The sequence below is a fragment of the Dicentrarchus labrax genome, unplaced genomic scaffold, assembly GCF_905237075.1.
Source record: "Dicentrarchus labrax unplaced genomic scaffold, dlabrax2021, whole genome shotgun sequence".
Lineage (NCBI taxonomy): Eukaryota > Metazoa > Chordata > Actinopteri > Moronidae > Dicentrarchus > Dicentrarchus labrax.
In genome coordinates, this window is record NW_026136716.1 from 11,983,036 (window position 1) to 12,003,451 (window position 20,416).

Here is a 20,416-nt window from a genome sequence, read left to right on the forward strand (position 1 = left end):
ACACCGGCCCTCCTGCTTTGTAGCACCACAGAGACCCCTGGTGGAGCCGGGAAGTATAGCAATGTGTGAGTATATGTGTGAATATGTGTGTGTGGTCCAAGACAGATCCCAGCATTCCCAAAACACTTTCTCTCTGACTCCCTCACACACACACATATACACACACACACACACACACACACACACACACACACACAACCTCTCTCTCTCTCTCTCTCACACTCACACTCACACACACACACACACACACACAGCCCTTGTCTCCCAGATGTGGACAATATTTTTGTTCATGCAAAACCGTCCTCCAACTCGGGGCTTTTTTTTTTTTTAAATCTCCAAACCAGATTTTCCCTGTTAACATTTTAGCTATCATCTGAGCTCGCTAGACTTGCACTAGAGGGCCAAATTAGAGCAGGCCTTGGTAAAATAAAATCCCTATTATGTTTGAAAATGCAAGTACCCAATTATACGCCACAGTTATCTCCCATCTCACAGACTTCTGAGTCCTCGCCACAGGGCCAATGAGCAAGGAGTGCTAATGAAGAGATGCTGAATCACCTTTTTGACTTCCTTGACGCACAATTGCCGGAGCCTACTTGATCATCGGCTGCTTTTTTTATGGATCAGAGTCATTCCCAGGCTTTGATCATGTGGTCCTTTTTTTTTTATACCCCTGGTGAGCCTGTAGCGGCACAGGCCACACACTCATGGATGTGCCGTCGGCTGCAGCATGTGTGTGATAAGAATGAGAGGTCTCTAATCCACGACAGAAAGCGAAAACGGGTTTAAAAGGGTTTTATCTGTCTCCAGTCACATAGGATGTGTGTTCAAAATGAACCGAGCAAAGAGGAGAACTCCTGCTGATGTGAAGGCAGGGGGTTTGTCTGTTGATATGTGTTTTTACCCCTCTGTTCTCATGGTTCTTGCCATCCCAGGAAGCCTATCAGTGCATCACACTGCCTGCTAGTACAGAAAATTGCCTTAAATGTCTTGATAGCTGATTCTTCTCTTTCCCTTCCATTTTATCAGTCCTCTATAATTCTTGCATTTGCGAACAGGAATTTCTTTCTGTGCTTTTGTTTCAACTGCCTCAACTTCAGCAAATACTTTATAAATGCTGCCAAGGACACTAAACTAAACATTTTCTGACAACTGACAATCAACTGTGCTGACAAGATTTTAGGATTTTATTTAAACTTTAAAGCTTTAAACACTAATCAATAATTTAACATTAGCATTGGATCAAATTACTACATGTAACATGAAAGGGTTCCCTCGTAGTGATGAATTTATTTTAGAAATGTTTTTTGAACCTTTCAGCTCATTGTTTTGGTTTTACAGCCTGTAACTTCAGTCTTTTGGATTAGTTTTCCAGCCACAGCAGGCAGCTGTTTTCAGCAAAAAAAACTACTAATACGGCTGTACGCGACCCATCCAGGACCAAATGGCAGACAGGGTTAGTCTGTAAGTTAGTGACTAGCCAGTGAACATAGTGTAGCATTTATCTGCTAAAGAACAACTTATTTCCATTGGCGTTGGTAGGGACCATGAGCTAAAAGGAGTGAATATTGGACCAAATGAATGTTAATATTGCTCTGTGTCCACTGGATGTGTTATCAGTCAACTGTTTGCTAACACATTCACTTCATAAGGGGCTTATTCCGCCGCCCCTGAAAACCCCCATTAATGCAGCTTTAAAAGATCAGGTTCTTTACATGCATGCTTGTATCTGGTATAATTTTATCTCCATCTACTCCTAATGGGAGGTTATATGAAAGTGCCCCACTTTGCACTTTAAAACTTGTATTCACTTGACATGTTTTACAGAGGTTTTTTTTCTCTCTCTCACTCATCTTTTATTTTTAATTTTGTCTGTGGCATCTAAAAGAATCAACCTCATCAATATGATATGTTCACCCTACTGTACTTGCACTTTGTCACAGCTCTTGAACGGCATTGGAAAAAAAGTGGACTTGCTAAAATTAAATCAGGGTTCAATCAAACCACTGCACTGAAGTATTGCCCTCCTCCTCTTATTTTCTTATCCCACACACTGAAAGCTATGTGTATACCATCTGTGTAGTTTGTGGAATGAAGGGTGACTCAATCACTGTCTAGTTCAGTGGACCCACAAGAGCAAACTGCACCCCTTCATCATCACAAGAATACTAGTAGAGGTACACAAGTACAATTGAGTTGATAATGTGCAATTTGATCTCCTGCGTTGTGTTTATAGAAAAGGGAGAAATCTGTGTGAATTGAGGGTTTTGCATAGGGGATTTTAATTAATTAATAGTGCAAATCACTGTCCTTAAAAGCTGTGCCACACACTTGTGTTTAAAAATTTCCAAAGTACTTCCTGCAGAATACAGTGATTGAAAATCAAAAGTAGAGAAGGGGGCCACTGAAGAGCATAAGAGCCTTTGTGAAGGTACAGGAGTACTGTGAAGTTGCAGTGATAGAGGGTTCAAGAGAGTGTTTTAAAGTTTAAGAGGCCGTCAGGGAATTGAAAAAGGGTCTGGGATGGTTTAAGATGATACCTCTGGAGAGTGAGAGACAGTTTTAGGAATTGGTGGAATCAAGGAGGCTGTTATGGTGGTTTTGAAGGGTAAAAATTGCAGTCAGGGCTAGTACTCAGTGATGCAGTATCAGATATGACCAGATATCCACCACCTCAGGGCACAGTGGAAAAATAGCCAGTTTCAACCAACACTTGTAGTCCAATGAATGCTGATCAGACGCTGCTGGAATAATGTGGGGAAACAAGTGGCGTTGGTTGTGTAAATTTTGTCTGTTTTCTTACCATGTTTAAGATGGTGAATTATGATGGTAGTGCAAAAACCTCAAGGTAACATTCTATCCAGAGTAAATCAGATTTAAGTGCAACACTCAGCATGTCTCAGAGCATTGTGTCATTTAATTGACATCAGTCGATTGCTTGTAGGACATGTTCAGCGACTTATACAGTCATTAGTAGTCAAGGTACAGCAGACGGTAGTTAGCCAATGTGAGAAAATTGCTGGTTTTCCCAGGCGTTGACTCTTGGAAATACAACAACACTGTATGTTAATGCATTAACGCACGTCATCACGGGTCAACACGACCCTGGTGTGTAGGCTAACAAAACAATGGGTGCATCATACGCTTCTGGTGTGTGTTGGCCTTTAGAATCCCTTTAATGCAACATAAAGAATGGCTTTGATGTTGGCATTGTTAATCTGTAGCCATGATTGTTTCATGGTTCCCCCTGCTGCGTTTTTTATGTTGCTGATCACGATTAGAAGAGTCCAGATACTCAAATGCACAAATGCACACCGCCTGTTGTGTAAAAGATGAATTGTTGATCTCATTGCAGATGCAGTGATATACTACTATCCTGTCTCTTGTCTCCCACAGGAACCCCTGTCAACCTGACGTGCAGAGCCTTCTTTGGATACAGCGGGGACGTCAGTCCACTTATCTACTGGATGAAGGGGGATAAGTTCATTGAGGATCTGGATGAGGAGCGGGTTCAGGAGAGTGAAATCAAGTAAGACTTTCAACATCAGACCTAAGTTCATTTGTTTTAGGAGTTTAAATCCTAATTGTTTATGGCGATTAGGATTTAAGACACAAAGTTGTTGCATACCCTGTCTCCATATTTGATAGAATTAACAAACAAAATGGAAACAAAAGAAAAGAAGAAAAAAAAAATCTACATATTTTCTGTACCTGTTAATAATACAACAGAGCTTGGACATTATACAAATTTATGAGGTACTTTCAATCTCTTCAAAAGCAGCAAGAACCCTGAGGCTGAACTGGTAAACACCCATTTAAGCCCAGTTACTACAACTGTGCAATCACACATCAACACACAGAACAATAAAAGGACCTTTTCACTGCCAAGCTATCACTTAAATTATATTCATGAATGCTTTATGTGGCTGTTTAATAATGTAAATAGCTATGCATTCTTTATCATATACAATATATATGCACAGTTCAGACATTGCTCCATCAGTGATAAAGCGATTACTTTGCGCTGAAATATGAGTGGAGGCAGTAATAGCAGTGGAGCACAGCCGATGGAAACTCCAATTGAATGTCCGTGTTAGCCTCTCTTTCCATTTGGGTGACCTCCATCTTTTGGCTCACACTCATCACAGAAAACAGAGGTCTGTTTACTCCAAATTCAGGTGAAAACCTGACAGCCAGGCACACAGACTGCCTGAAGCTGGTTGACCATCCAGCAGTGCCCTCTAATTGGCTGGTAGGAGGAAGCTCTCCTTGCTTCAGGTTATGATGCATTCAGACTTATGGTAAAACCCACACAAGTTTGTATCTTGAGAATGTTGCTCTTCTCTCTCTTCAGGTTTCAGGTGGTATACAAAATACATGATCTCCAGTTTATTGAAGTAAACAACAAGTAGAATTACATTTCAAATAAAACAAACACATAAATCCTTTCCATCACATGCAGTTAGTCTTTTTTGTTGACTTGGATGTTTTTAGTTTTGGTTGAAACTGCGATGCTTGGTGTGGAAAAAAATAAATGTTCAGGAGAAGCCAGGCTGCATAGAAAACAGCTTCAGGTTATTACAGCTTTGAATGCAGCATTTGGCTGAATGACAAGTTGATGTTTTCCAATAGTGGTGTGTCATTGTTTTGGCTCATGCTGCATTCAGGTCTTTTTGGAAAAGGTGGAAGAAGAGAAGGACAAAGTGTTGTTTTAGTTTGAAAACACTGACGTATGGAACTCATCCAGAATATTTTTTAATGACTAAATTAAAACAAACCATAAACAAACTACAGCAGACATTGCGTACTCTTGCTTATAAGTATGGCTGATTTCATTAGTCTGTGATGAGACTTTTTTTAGCACATCATTCAGCACATTATTGATAATTCATGGAATTCATCAGAGCCAAACAGCCAGGCTGTATCTCTGAGACTGAACTTAGACAAAGAAGTTAACGTTAGCATGCTAACATGCTCACAAGAGCAATACTAGCATGCTAATGTTCAGTGGGTATAGTATGTGCACTATCTTAGTTTAGCATGTTATAATGCTAACATAGTTAATAAACACTAAACACAAAATACAGCTGAGGCTAATGGGAATGTCATTAGTTTTGCTAGTAATTCATCAAAAAAGTATTGTACAAATTCAAAATTAGAGCCAATGGTGCTGCTAGCTAGATAAAGCAGCTACATGGAACTTCTTGTGTTGATGCTGGCACCCCCTGTGGACAAAAGCTGTGGTGTTTCTACCGCCTCCTTTTGTCTGATTTTGAGGGGAATCGCACCAAATTTGACCTGGTGGGAGGCGTTACGGCCCTGAGATGAACTACATAGAAATAGCCAATCTTCTCACTGATGGTCTTGTTTGTTTACGTAGGTTGTATAGAAGCATCAGAATCACATTGAAACTGGATTGATAGAATATCTGGCCCGGCTGAGTGACAGGTCATACCGTGTGAGTTGTTACCAAACAAACTCACCAAGTAGTTGATCTTCACTTAATTATTGGCCATGTGGAAAAGGTCGAAGTTTCTACGAAAAGAGCAGAACGATACACTGCCAGTGTACCTCAGCCACATTTCATTTTCTAGATTATCAGCTGATCTTCAGACAGTGAAGGTCAATCAAAGCAAGAGTAGAGAGCTCAGCCCCTCCTTAGTAGAATAATCAATCGTAATCCTCAATAGAGGACTCCTCAGTCTGTTAATACACAATGTGTATGAAACAATGGAGACATTACTGGTAGAACTAGATAGCTACTGTTGCTGAATACTGTTCAATACAAGCAACAAGCACCATTTTTTATTTATTATATTTCCCCTTCATTCACACAGACAGGTTGATTATGATCAGATTTTCAGATGAAATGGGAGTACAGCAAATGCAAGAGACTTCCCAAAGAAAAGAGGATTATATTTTTTTTTTTTTTTTTTTAAATGAATGAAATAAACAGAATATGTATCTTGACAGACAGCCAAGTGGGAAAGGTGTTGCTTCAAAATTAACATAAAGTAACTGAGCTGCCATGTATTTGTGCAGTGGCGTGATCACCGTCTCCCAGATGTTGTTACAAAGATATAGGCAACAAATAATCTTTTGAGTTTTAGCAGTGAAGAAGAAATGCTTGATCCTTAAGAATGGGTTTTTTCACTGCTGTCACTCATCACCAGGGCATTCAAAAAATAAGGTGGAGGAAGGTTATCAAGCTGAACACCTATGGAAACAACATCATCAGAAACGGATCCCAGTTTAGTGCTGTCTAGCCATGCAAATAGGTTTTATTTGTCCAGGTTTTGAGATGTCAGTCTGAGATTTCGTTTTCCACCCCAGTAGTTGTGGTGCTCACAGCATTGAAAAATGTATCAGCAATATATTTTTCCAGAATGATAACAATAACAAAATATCCTTGTTACTGAGGATGTCTACAGAGCTCACTAACAACAGTTCTCATAGGGACTTTCTTTTTTGCTTTAGTAGAAAGTTCAGTTCCAATATTGTTACAACTGTTCCCAGTGAATGTGTTGCCATGCCATTGTTCCAAAGGCCAATTATTCCGAAACCCTGATATTCTGAAAAATGTCCCATTGTGCCAAAAGCCAATTTGTCCGACAGCCCGTAATCCCAAAAAACAAACGCCATTGCTCCAAAAATACTCACTCTCCATGCAGTTGCTCCAAGTTAGTTTTCCTTGCCTAAGAGGGAGAAGTACACAGTTGATACCAGGTTGTATTTTAACCCTAACCATTATCTTTTCCTAAACCTAACCAAGAATTGATGCCTTTTATGCATTACAATTAAATTCTATCAAGTGGAACCAGAAATTTTAGAGATGGATGTTCCAGACTTGGGCAAATTTAACCAGCCTACATGCGTGACTAGAATAAGACTAGGGCTAAGTTAGAAAATATGTTGTCCTGTGTATAAACCAACTCTTTCAAGAGAAGAAAAATCTATGTTAGCTCTAAATGAACAAGTAGAAGGACTTTTGTGCAGCAAACACTTCTTGAACAGCTCCTTTGTCACAATAAAGGCCACCCACTGTCTTGCCAAATCATACTAACTGTTAAAAAATAATTCATTGTTACGGAATTTTCAAACTAATTATTTGTTCAGATAGACATTTCTGCTGTCGTGTCTGTACTGAAATACACATATCACGCACATTCACACACCCTCTCATGTCCTGCCCCATTGTACTTCCTTTGACGGACCCCACGTATGACTAGAAAATCCCTGTTGTCGACAAATGCCGTCTAATGAAAAGGTTAACTGTAAGCAGCATGACAAGGCTGGGAGGAGAGTTAGCGGCCCAGTCAGTGACCTGGCATTTCGAGATGTCTCTATTAGCCTTCTAGCACGCGTCGTCCAGCTCTCAGCACCGCTCTCTGTTGTGAAGGACACTGGGCCAATTAGAGCCTACAGGATTTAGAGGGGCTGGTGGAAGTGAGGGTGGGGGGGGCTGCAGGTGGCGGCATTGGGTAGGTGGTATGATAAAGATAAGAGGAGAGAATACCGAGCAGTGTGTTATATACAGTCAGAAACCCTGCTTTCATATGATAGTCAAATGAGGTAACAAGCCAAGAGATCAAAACTGTGACCCTGAGCTACTTTGAAAGAGTGCGTTTGTGTATGTGCAAGGGCAGAAGAGAGGAGGCTTATGTGCATTCAGTGAGTACCCACAGTATGTGAGCATTCGAGTTTTTCAAGTGCGTGTTTTTGTTGTGTGCCACCGCGTGATATTGTCTCCTTGTGTGTTTTTATTTATTTTATTTTTGTTCCCATTTGAATGTGCACCACTTCAAACCCCCACTCCCTGACATCATTCCATGAGCTTTTAGCTTTGAAATGGAAATTAATCACACAGGAGTATTCCCTGAAGGGCTGCCTGTAATACATGAAATGGAGCTTTTGGCACAGTGTTTCACCGCTGAGATTCCAGGCTGATATAAAATTTTGTGGCTGCAGAACAAGACTTCATGGATCTCAGAGGTGAAGTCGCAGCGTGGAATAGACATAAAGGCCGTGCTGCAGAAGTTTAGAGCCAGAGGAAGTTTCAGTCCCTGGTGCATGGGCATGTAGCACCCTTTTGAGCAGCAGTTCAAGTGTAAAATTTCATTTTCTAACTCTAACTAATTCTCTTACAGATATATTCAGGGGAAATCAGGGTACTTACAAAGTCCAGCAATGCTTCCACTGCCCATTAGTGCTGCAAACCAAGCACTCCTTAGCATTTACAGTCTATTATTGATGTCACAATCGCAGGCAAACTGTCATCTAAACATTTTGAAGTTTTTACATTTGTGATTTGGTGGTTTAATGGAGAAGTGGAGTAAATCTCTATCTCGCTAACAGTTTTCGTTGTTTTGTTAGCAGATTTAAAAGCACAATGCCGCGTGATCAGCATTTTGTGACATATGCATATTCCCTTTCTTGCAGGTGAGAAAACAGACAGACAGACCACTGTCATGTCTATGCAGTAAATATGAAGGTAGAGTCAGCAGCTGCTTAGCTTAGCTTATCATAAAGGCTGGAAACAGCTAGAGTTGTTCTCCAAAGGTAACATGTAATAGGTCGTTTTTACTCTTTGGGTTTTGTAAATATTAAACAAATGAGATGTAAGATCTTAATCAGTGAGCTTTAGAGGTACGGTTTTTGCCTTTGGAAAGAGCAACTATTAAACTATTCCTTTAAAACAAGCTGTTTTAAATGGGTAACACTTAACTGAGAGTGGTTTCTAAGGAACGAGTGAAGAAGGAATCAGGAACAACCTGATAATGAATCTTTAAGTAGTAAGTGAATAGTTAGGTAAAACTATGTATCATGATGAAAAAGGGGATGACAGAGTATCTACTTAGTATGATATATCACTTTACTAGAGTGGGCACAAAAAGAGTAACTAAAGAATAAGTAATTAGTGTTTAATAGTTTTGTGCCACTCAGCAACTGGTTCAGAGTTGATCAGGGACAACTCATGAAGAAAGTGGTCACTATGTTGATTCACAAATCTTTATGAAGTCATCATTACCTGATGATTCATTAATATAGTGCGTCCCAAGCAGTTCTCTAGTGAATCATCATCTTCTACTCAGTGTTTTGTGTACCGTAGTGTAAAGCGTCACCGTTAGTTTCTCCTACTCTTCTGCATTGCCTGTTTTGCTGCACAATTTTCGGCTGACCTTTACCTTGAGCAACACAAGGAATTCTCGTGACCATTTTCCATTTATCCATTTTCTTTCCGTGGTCAGGGTCACAGAGCAACAGGGTCAAGCAAAGCAGTCCCAACATCCTTTTCTAAACCAACTTTGTCCAGCTCCTCGAGGGCTTGTTCGTACATTTCCAGGCTGAAAGTGCGGATATATTCCCTTCAGTGTTTTCTGGGGTCCTCCCTGTCCACCATACCTAATAAGTCCCCTTAGGAAACATGGAAGGTCAGAAGATCAGAAGATAAATGTAGCAGAAAATCAGGTCCCCTAGACGATCAAAGAATACTAATTCTGAGCAGTCTGCAGTTTTTAAGTGAGACACATGGCCTTAGTCTTTTAAAAGCTGTATTGGATTAAACAGTATTTAGCAGCAGTAGTAGTTTACAGTGTATCTTATCAAATTTGGCCAGACAGTTTGAAAACTGGAACACTCCTTCCCCTTATGCAACACAGTGTGGCACAAGCATGCTAACTCCAAGCTGATGCTTACTGCGTGCTCTGTCATTGTATCCAATTTAAAATTTTCTGACCTAATTCAAATCTACTTTTGGGGTTTAGTCAGGAGAGGTGCAGACAGCAAGACATTTACAAATAAAGCAAAGCATGATAACATGGTACAGTGCTTGGAGAGACTATAATAGATAATATCAGGTAGAGGCTTGGAGATGATGATGGGATCAGATATAGCATGTTCAAAGAAGGCATTATGGTCCAATAAAAGGTTTCAGGCTAATCTGAGATGTTAGTTCATGTTTCAAATGAATACTGATGATGCCATAGTATGCCCCTCTGCCTTAGAGCAAGGTGCTTTCACCCCTGCTGTGGTTCAGGTTAACGCTGGTGTGGTTTAACGAGCTTTATCCAGTCTAGCTTTTAGCTAACCGTGAAACTGATCTAGGATGTTTGGTAGTTTTACCATATAAAGCCACAAACTCAAACTGTTTGTTTTTTAAGATCACCCCGAGGTGTGTGCTTGTGTGTTTCCTTGAGCCTTTTGGTGAGTCATTGTGTTGCCTCCTCACTGCGTACAGCATCAAGGATCCCAGCGCACTTTCATCTCCATCCAGCTACATGGCACCGGTTTACCGCTGCCCTCGACCTTTATGCACACCACCTGCCAGATGTTTGTGTGGGTGTCTTCATGGTTCCTCTTTTCCAGGAACACACTTTTCTCCAGCTCCTGTTTATCTCTCTCTCTCACACACACAAATCCTCGCGTGTATGCACAAACACAGATATTCCGCCACTCATTCCACCTTCACTTATGATGGATAAGAGTCTTTTTGTAAACAAAGATTGATTTTTTTTTTTTTTCCAACACCTACAGTGTTTCAACTCTATGTTGAGTCACACATGGGTGCCACCTCTTTAAAAAGCCATCAGCATGGATCTATATCCTAACCTTGTGGAGCCATGTGTATCTGCCTGACTGACCACACAGTGGAGAAGGATGTGAACCAGAAAAGCTCACAGGAATTAAGAGAAAAATGCTAAATTAACTCATACATACTCACACAAGCCTCAACCCAGGAGGTAACCTTTGTGCTTTCCTGCAGAACACCAGCTTAAAAAGTACGTAATTAGTTTTTATGAAGCAGCTAGTCCATATATAGCTACAAAATGATTACCTCTAATGGGTCTTCATTGTGCGTGGTCAATAAAAGAAATTTCACTGCAAGTGTGATATTTTCTATGTGGGATACTTGTTATTCGCAGCACTTTGTAAAGCTAATGTAAGATATTGCCATGACAGCAGTGGTTGCATTGTAGTTTGTCTTTATCTCCTCAGCAACTGATCTTTTGTGTTTAGTCCGTTCATTGATCAGCAAGAATTATATGAGTTTCCATATTCAGATGCCCCGCGGCAGGCAGCAGATGAATGCCCAAGTGGCACTCACACCTTTTCGCACTATTAGCCCCATGCATCATTAAACAGGGCTTTGAAATAGCTGCAATTTCTGTAACCTTAAAAAGATTATCTGCTCATATATCATTCCCACTTTTTGCACAGCAACCCAGCGGGAGAGATTCAGCTCATTTAACCATCCTTGTTTTCCTGTTGTTCTCCACTTGTCATGAGGGTTTCTTACAAATGCTTTAACCAGGCTTTATAAGTAGGGCTGGGTCTTTATTCTGTCACATATACGTTTTTGTAGCATTAGCTGATGCTGGAGCATTATGGCTTCAGCTGGGAACATCAAAAAGGTTGCATTCCTTCTACATCCTTTAAGAAATATGTCATAATCTTAGAAGCTTGATTTGATTTTCCCACGATGATTACATTTTCCTTTGTCTCTATTTTCTTTCAAGAAACACATAGCCACGCTGTAAATATACATTATTACCAACCATATTTAGACACACAAGATCCAAAAGGAATCAATATTAGTCATCCTGAGTAATTAGTTGAGTAATACGAGTCCCTCACCCATGAGTAGATGCATGCTTCCTTCTGCGCAGTGATACGTAGAAAGAAACCAGGTCCATGGATTATCTTGAGTTTCTTGAATTTCTGGAGAGAGACATTGTTTTTTATAAATTATATTCTGGTTACATTATATTTAAGCTGAATTAGTTCACTATTGTAAAAGGCTTTTAAAAGCCTACCTATAGACTAACAAAACGTGTGTGATTTATAAGCTTTAAAAGGGGCTTTCGTCGCAGATTATTAAATAGCATCCAGGCTCTTGTAAAGAAGAGTTTTGTGAAAAGTGCTTAGTTTGTTCAAAAGTGTTAAAGGGATATCTGGACATTTTGAGGGTTAGGGTGCCATCTCCCTGTCTGATGACTTGTTAGCATTGTCAGCATATTTCATTCGAAGCCTGTCAGCTACAGCTTGATGCAGTCCTTCCCCCCCTTATTTAAATGAGGAAGACACTGATAATGAAGAGGAGGCTGCTAAAATCCATTTTTTGCTAATGAACACAACGTCCTGCCAAGAATCCATGGAAGAAAAATAAGCATCTGAGTGTCATAATGTCCTTCCAGTACAGTTACTGTGATCAAACAGTCAAAGCAGTGGCTTCTTGTCTTTTTTCATGTGTTGTTGTTGTAGAAGTGTATAGATTTCTGGAAAATGCCTGAATTCTATGACACAAAAACATCAAAAGAGGTTTTTTTTTCTTCTCACTAACCCTCGTGGCAAAATGTGGTGTGATAGGTCGGCGCTGTAGTGCATCATGACAGTCACACTATTATCTCTGTACCAACATGTCACAACCAGTAAACATCAAGAGCCTCAGTGAGTCAACAAAGGAGTATTTTTCATGGTGGAAGTCTGTCATGACTCATACGATGCTGGATGCTTGTCAGTCACGGACCATCACCTCCTACCCTTGTTATGTACTTTTGTTTTACTGATGAACTAAAAAGTTACTTCTAAAAAGAAAAAGCTGCCACAAATGTCAGCAGATTAGAGAGCTTGGGATTAAACTAAAGTTCTGTCTGATGTAGTTATCTGCATATTTAGGATTTGAGAAAGTTAGGTGTAAAGGTATAAAGTGCAGAAAATGTCATCGTCTCAGAATTGCACTCAGCCAGATGGAAGCTTAGATTTCCAAGGTCATGGTTTATGGATTTTAGGATGCACACTGTAGACACAACTCAAATTTCCTTGGGGCAAACTTTTTTTGTCAGAAAAATCCATATTTTATTAAAAAGTCAATACTTCCTACTTATGACTTTTTTGACTGCCTGCAGTAAAGAGTTATTGTTTTCCATAGATATTTTATTTTTTTTGGTACAGATTCTGAAAATTTAATCTGACATTGTTATTTGGACTCTGTAGTTCCAGAGCATGCCAGCAAAAATTGGGACCACAAAATTAAAAACACCTGCCAGCTCTGCATGTTCTCTGATGTTCTGAGTCTGAGTTTTCTTTTCTACGTGGGTTTTTTCTCATCCCAGTCCGACTTCTTAAAACGAAGATAGTCAGAGGCTACTTTGATGTACACCTCAGTCAGTAATGAGGCAGTTGGATATTTGGGCAAATGTTTGAAGTCATGTTGAGGTTCAATTTTTTACCAAACAGCTTGTATGTTGGTTTTGTTTTACTAACCACGAGTCATAAACTGGTGAAAGCTTTGAGCAGAGTGATGCAGCAGTCGGCCCTTCCTGATTAATTGATGTTCCCCGTCTACCATCAGAAACTTCTTGTTCAATGCTTGTCTTTGGCTCAAACAGACACACCAAAACACCACATAAATCCAGTCTCATCTGTCTGGGTCTAAATCAAACAGCAAAAACAGATTATTTTCAGCTTTGGAGTGGGTTTGCTCCAAAGGCAGACAGTATCTACTTTGTCGCACCATGCAAACACTTTCTACACTTAATACGAATGAAGGGGAAATGAAAGGAGCAGACGATTAATGTCGACTCTTTCACCCTCTCAGGTAAAATGACCGAAGCTGGAGTGAACAATAACAATCTGACAATTTCCACCTTCAATTTACAGTTTGCGGTCTGGCTCTTAGAGCTTCTCTGCTTCATATTGAAACAGGCACACACATTCATCACTTCCCTGATAAATTGGGAGGTAAATCAAGTTTGGAACACATTTGGAACATGTTTTGTTACTTTAAAACTGCTTGTTTTTTAGTTTACTCATAGTTTTGATCTTTTAAAAGCAATAATTGAATAAAGCTCCAGCTATTAGTATTTTATATCAACAACGGGCGACATCCTGGATGTAAGTCCAAATTCATTCTCCTTCAAGTTCTGTTTTGGTCTCCACAGACCACTGAGCAAAATATAAATCTCTTTAAATACCCTACTATGTTCACTAGTTAGCCACTATTGTACTTTGTTTGTCTGCTGTTTGTTGCTGGGCATGTAAGCGTATAGTGGGTTTGTTAGAACTTTTTCACTGAAAACAGCTGCCTGCTGTGACCAAGAACAAGGTTAAGGAGAGGAACTGAGAACTATGAGCTGAAAGACGCTGAGAGACTACAACTCTCCATAGAGCTGAGGAGAACTGCAGCGTCCAATAATTCACTTTGTTAATATCAAAATATTCATAAGTGTAGCTTTAAATTTGGTCTGTTATCCTAAAGAATTTAGTCAGCCATTGTATTCATAGCTTTATAAAAAACTGTATGAAATTGTAATCTTTTTTCATGAGAATAATTTCAGAAACATTAAATTAATTAATTCACATTCAAGTAATAAAAATGTGTGTCTGGTCCTCAGTGATGATGTTGCAAAAACTCCACATCAGTTAGCTTTTTGGTCATTAATTTCATGGCCATAACACCCTCATCTAGCCAGGCCCCACTCTTCTCCTTCACTCTCTACAAACCATGCTGCTAATGCTAGTGTTACATTTACATCAACTGCCACCATCATCCATGCATCCCTTTTTTTCTCTGCTCTCTTCTGCCCCCTGCAGGACAATCCGGGAGCACTTGGGGGAGCAGGAGGTCTCCATCTCTCTGACCATCGACTCCCTGGAGGAGAGCGACCTGGGCAACTACTCCTGCTACGTGGAGAATGGTAACGGGCGGAGACAGGCCAACATCCAGCTCACAAAGAAAGGTGAGGCGAGCACACAAACAATGTGAAAAATACAGGTTTCATTTAAAGCAAATACAGTATTTTACCATGCATCTAGCAGATGGATATAGAAACCTTGATATTTAATAATGGCATGTTTCAGCTTTGGAGGTGAAAAACACCATTTAATACCACAGGCCTTCGCTCTGACAATAGAGTGAATCTCTCGCAGCAATTTATGGAGTACAAAGAAGAGCCACTAGTGGGATTGTGGGAATTGACCAGTTGTTTCTCGCCTCGGGGAGGGGAAAAAAATGGGACAGTATTGTAGATAGTGCAGAAAGCCTATTCATCTACTTCAGCCTGAGGAAGTATTAGTTTGCAGAGAAAGAAAAGGCGCTTTTGGAGAGAGGCAGCCTTCGGTGTTAAGATGCCACACAAGCTATTTGACTGTCTGGCTATGACCTCCCCCATCACACACACACGCACACAAATCCTCCTTTGATCGACGAACTCTCACTCACACATGTTCTCATCATTCGTCACTGGCTACTGTTGCCTTTCCCCCAACCCGTTGTCTTTTTTATTCAAGCAAACATGAGTTTTTCCTCTGATTTCGCCTCACTGAGGATTATTACTGTTTAAAAGTTGATCCCGTGATGATTTTAAATAGAGATTCACACTTTCTAGTGTGGTTATATAAGTGATTTTTATTTTTTTTAGCAAGGCTAGGGGGGTCTCTGCATCCTTAAAGTTGTCAGTGTTGAATACATTTACATAGTAAGATATTTTCCCTCTCTTTTAAGCTTGCAGCTTTGGATCCAGCTTTGATGGCAGCCCAGTTCTCCTCCATTTGCTATATTAAAGAGGTTTATGCTGCACAGTGGAATCTCAGAATAAACCGGAGAAGATTAGCCTGGTCCTTGCAGGATTGCGGGTCTACAAGAAATCAGCCGGTTCACATGTTTTTTTATTTGCTGCTGTGGTATGGCACAAGCCCAGACAGTGTTTACACCGTCTTTCAAAGTTTTCCTCACTTGTCTCTTGAAGCTGTGAAAACAGCACATGACACTTCAAATGAATTTGGTCGCCTCAGTGCAGCATCAATCAGAATATGTCTTCACTTGTATGTAAAGTTAAGATGGAGATGCGTCCTTATTTCCACTTCTTGTACAACTTCTCGTAGTCAAGAAGTTGTGATTCTCCGAGTCCTCCTGACCAACTTTCTTTCAGGAGCAACATATCTTCAGACATTTTTTTTTCTCTCATAACAGCAGCACCAACATCAACTAGCAGGCAGCTGCCTATACTGTATATGATGCTCTTTATTTGTGAACATAAGAGACAACTGTTACAATCCTCACTGCTGCTCTCCACTGTTATATTTTACCATTCAACCCCTACTCTGCCTTTTCCTCTTCTCTCTTTTAATCTCCGTCCCTAGACTACAGAGAGAGAGAGAGAGAAATGCAGAAATCGAGGGAGAGAAAGGGGTGATGAATAGCCCGATGCCATGTGGCTCCATCAAATCCAGCCTTCTTGTCGTCAGGAGCTAATTTGTCCTAATCCGTCCCACTGCAGCGCTGCTACAATATGGATGCCAGGCAGAGAAGAATTGGCCTCCTCCGCTGTAATCTTTGCTGCTTGAGGAGCAGCTGGCTCGTTATATTGTCCAGATATCTGAAGAGAGAGAAGCAGTGTTCGCTGGGCCGAGAGGGCAGAACGGAGGTGGAGAGGACAGTGAGGGAGAAGTGGAGTTGCAGTGCTTGTTAGCCGCAACACCTCTCTCAGAGAAGTGAACTAATTCAGGATGATTCCTAGGCCGAGAGGAAAGAAAGTGAGACAAGAAGAAGAAGTCAGAGGCTCAGTGGGGGAAACCTGTGTTCATTCTGCCCTGAGTGTGTTTGCTCTTTCGCTTGCGTACGTGCACGTATGTCCGTCCGTAAGTTTGCCTGAAGGTCGTCGCCCAGACAGGCGTGATGAAGCGGCGCGGGCCACGCTCGTTAGCTCTATAGAACATCATCCTTCATCATGGGAGCTGTCAGCCCGATGGCCGCTGCAGTGGAATGGGCAACGCGCACTCCAACGAGGTTAAATGTGCATCGGTGATGGATGGCGATGTGCGCGAGTCCTCTCCGTCCATGTTTGTGTGTGTGTGCAGCATTGTGGCGATTCCAGCCTTTTACTGTTGTCCATTAGTCAGCCAATGAAGGCTGACCACCCAGATTTTGTGAGGCGTAGCCAAGAGGAAATGTTGAACTGCAAAAGATGGAGTGACATCCGACAAAAAACACTGTAAAAAAGAAAAAGAGCCTTGAAAAAGAGACAAGATCATGAAAAGACAAAGCAAACGACTTAGTTTTCAAGGCAAGTTACTAGACCATGGAGCTTAATGGTTGAGTCCATTGTCCTGTAGTGTAAAATATCACCTTTCATCCTCCTCAATAACACTACAAGTTTGGCTTCCACTGAAGAGTTTTGTCTTGTGGACCTTTCTTAAAACACCACAAGTAACGCGATTTAGAATAATCTGTTGTGTAAAACTGAAATATCAACAGTGAAGTCTGGCAGCTCCTTGAATTTAGCTCCCGCTGATGCTTTTCACAAGCTCACGTCAGGCTACAGTGATGACGGATGGCGGGGGAGAGTGGACCGCTTCGATCTGTCGACGAACAGGCAGTTCAACTAACAGCCAGGAGCTTTTCCTCGCCTCCCACCTCTCTGCAGCCGTACACGCATGTAACCGATCTTCATAAGTGTGGCAGTCTGATCTGTCACATGCTATTGTCGCACTGGTTGCCTCAATGTGATTTTTTTATTATCCAATCAAGCCAGGAGGCAGTAAGTGACAGGTATAGAAGTGGTTGTACCTTTATTCCGGTTGGAGTTATGTGTCATCTGGATACAATTCAAACACAGTGTGAATATGAGCAATGTGAAAAAATGGAGAGGAAAAGCAAAAAAAATACAATCATAGACTGAATGAATACAGCCGCAGGAGAAACATATAGGCCTAAGCCTTTTTCAAGCAAGTGCAGATGTGCTGCACAGTCAATTCACCGCATAGAATCTTTGAACAATAGCTAGTGCAACTTTTCTCATCCATCATGACTGTATCATGCATTATTTCACATGTATTGACGTTCTGCAGTCAGATTTTGCTCAAAGTGTGATCTGGTGTTCGGGCTCCTGTGGATGCAGGCTGACTTTAATGTACATAAGAGCTGAGAAATAAGATGGAGAGGATGTGTAAGTGAGCAACTCTCTTGAGTTTTTGTAGAATCTGAGAATAAATATAGTCTCACAGCATCAATTGTCTGCATTTAAAATGATAAATGTGACAGTAAAAGGGGTCGTCTTTCATACTATTCACGCCTTTTTCACACTAAATGCTTCGTGTGATAGGCAAGTTATCTTAAATATTCTTTGTTCAGATAGTTTCACTTGACTAAAATCTCCTTTTTTCTCTCCCTCCCTCCTATGTTTGCCACATTAGCAGAGCTGATGTACACAGTGGAGCTGGCCGGAGGTCTGGGAGCCATCCTGCTGCTGCTGATCTGTCTTGTGACGCTGTACAAGTGCTACAGGATCGAGCTCATGCTCTTCTACAGGAACCACTTTGGCAGTGAGGACATAGATGGAGGTGAGATGAGATAAGGAGCAAGGCGTAATTTACTTTACACCGTTATATAATAATCTTCTGTAATCTGTGATACCACAGTGTTTGCTGTTTAGTGGAGGATTTCTAAAGTGCCTTCCACTGCTGTGAAAGCATCCTTTCTCTCCTCCAGGAGGAATCGAATCCCAAACCTGAGCAGTATCAGTGCTGCTCCGCATGCATATTTATTTTTACTCCGAAAGCACCTGGGCTATTTTTCATATCTTAAAGCTGCATGTGGCACTATTTTTATGTAAATATGCACCTGTTTTATCAGTTGAAATGACACAGAAAAGAGCCTCCCATCGTTCCTAACTCAGAAAATTCTGTTGTCAATTTCAGGGAATCTTCTCAACCCGTTGGAAGAGCTAAATCAAAAAATTGTATGCAAAATATTCTGTAAGCTGTCTCCTGAACAGCAGCAAACAACTCTCCAGTCTTTGATGTGGATCCTTTTCTTGTCACATTTGCATCCTTATAAAAACTAATCACAAACCAGCCTTGTAAAAATGCTCATGCTGAGTGCTGTTTCCTGACATCACAATGCATGACTTTTGGGTAATGAAGTTCAGGTTTTCAAACAGTTCTCTCTCACTGCGCTTCAGAGCCCCCAGCGGGCAAAGTGGCCGAGTTTAGCTTTAAAAGAAAAACGCGGCCTTGATCACTTAAACACAGTGAATACAGCAGCTGCTGCTGATTTGCTTTGTATTTTAGGGTGTATTTGGTTGTTGTGCATTTTTCTTATTCCAGTGGATAACCAGTGAAAACACAGGCAGACATAATGATGTGAACACATTCTAGTTAACAGTATTTGTCAGGCCCCAAAGATCCCCTATTTGCACAGTACATGTCACTGTCATGTTGTGTTTTGACTGATGCATCTACTTTGGGCTATTTGCTAACTGGCATTCAACCTAATATGAAACACCTCAGCACCAGTGATTCTTCTGAATCAGTTACTAGACAGTTTAAAGGACCAGTGTGTAGGATTCAGTGGCATCTGGTGGTTAAGATTGCAACCATCTGAATACATCTCAGTCTTGAAAGTGTAGGGGACAACTACAGTGGCAGCGAAACTCGCAAAAACATACTTTCCTCTCTAAAGCCAGTGTTTGGTTTGTTTATTCTGGGCTACTGTAGAAACACGGTTCAACATGATGGATTATACACTTAAAATAAAAACATTCCTTTGAATGTTATATTCCATTTCTGCCAGTAGATCCTCCTAAATTACCTAATTTACACACTGGACCTTTAAGTGCTTTTATCTGAGGTGTTTATATTATTTAATCCAGCCTGTATATTTCCAGAGCAGCTACACTCGAGTCACGTTTTGATGTCAGTGCCTTTGAATCAGCAGCATTAGCTTCAAAGCATCATACTGGGGCATGTCTGTTATGGTAGAGACATTTTTCCGATGACAATATCCTCAAAACACCTTAAAATCTCAAGACCACTGCCAGTACAGTTACTGTCCACACTGCTGTCAATACCAGGCATTTGCAGAAGACACACAGCTCTGGTGATCGCTTGTTAAATCTGGCTTACACTGCAGTAGAGTTGGAGGTGAATAAGGAGTAGGCCATTGTACACAGTGAGACAGACTTTCCTGTTTACAAATGCCTTGGCTCTGCTTATTGCACCCAAACAAGCTGCCAGTTTTTATTTATTGTGAGCATCTTTCCACGGGTGCCAGTGAAAGGGCGAGGAGGAGGGAAGTCCTATTTGAAAGCAGACACACAGCAGTTTAAAATGCTTCCAGACAATTTTACAACTCTGCAAAGCTTTCACATGGACAATTATTTTATTCTCCATTGTAATCATTGTAAACAATAAACAGTTGAATTATAAGGAGGTAGTTTTGGTCAAAACGCGGCCCAGGTGGTGATGGTAGTTTTTGTTGAAAGGGGAAGTTATTGCACCAGTGTTGCTCTTATTGTTGTTCTCTATGCTCCATCAAACTGAAAATTCACAGTTGAGCAGAATTCTGAGGAAAACATTAAATTAAGCGTGGTTTGGTTGTGATTCTATGTGTGCAAACTGCACATGAACAAGAGCAAGA

At 40.8% G+C, this 20,416-nt stretch overlaps 1 protein-coding gene across 3 annotated transcripts in view; it reads left to right on the forward strand.

Annotated features, from left to right (window-relative positions):
• Positions 1-20,416, forward strand: part of LOC127378686 (interleukin-1 receptor accessory protein-like 1) — a 287,082-nt gene that overhangs the window by 250,836 nt on the left and 15,830 nt on the right. For all 3 annotated transcript variants that reach the window (XM_051427826.1, XM_051427825.1, XM_051427827.1), the window contains 3 exons: positions 3,397-3,529; positions 14,593-14,738; positions 18,193-18,339. In XM_051427826.1, the coding sequence (XP_051283786.1) occupies positions 3,397-3,529; positions 14,593-14,738; positions 18,193-18,339 (426 nt within the window). The remainder of the gene's footprint in view (positions 1-3,396; positions 3,530-14,592; positions 14,739-18,192; positions 18,340-20,416) is intronic.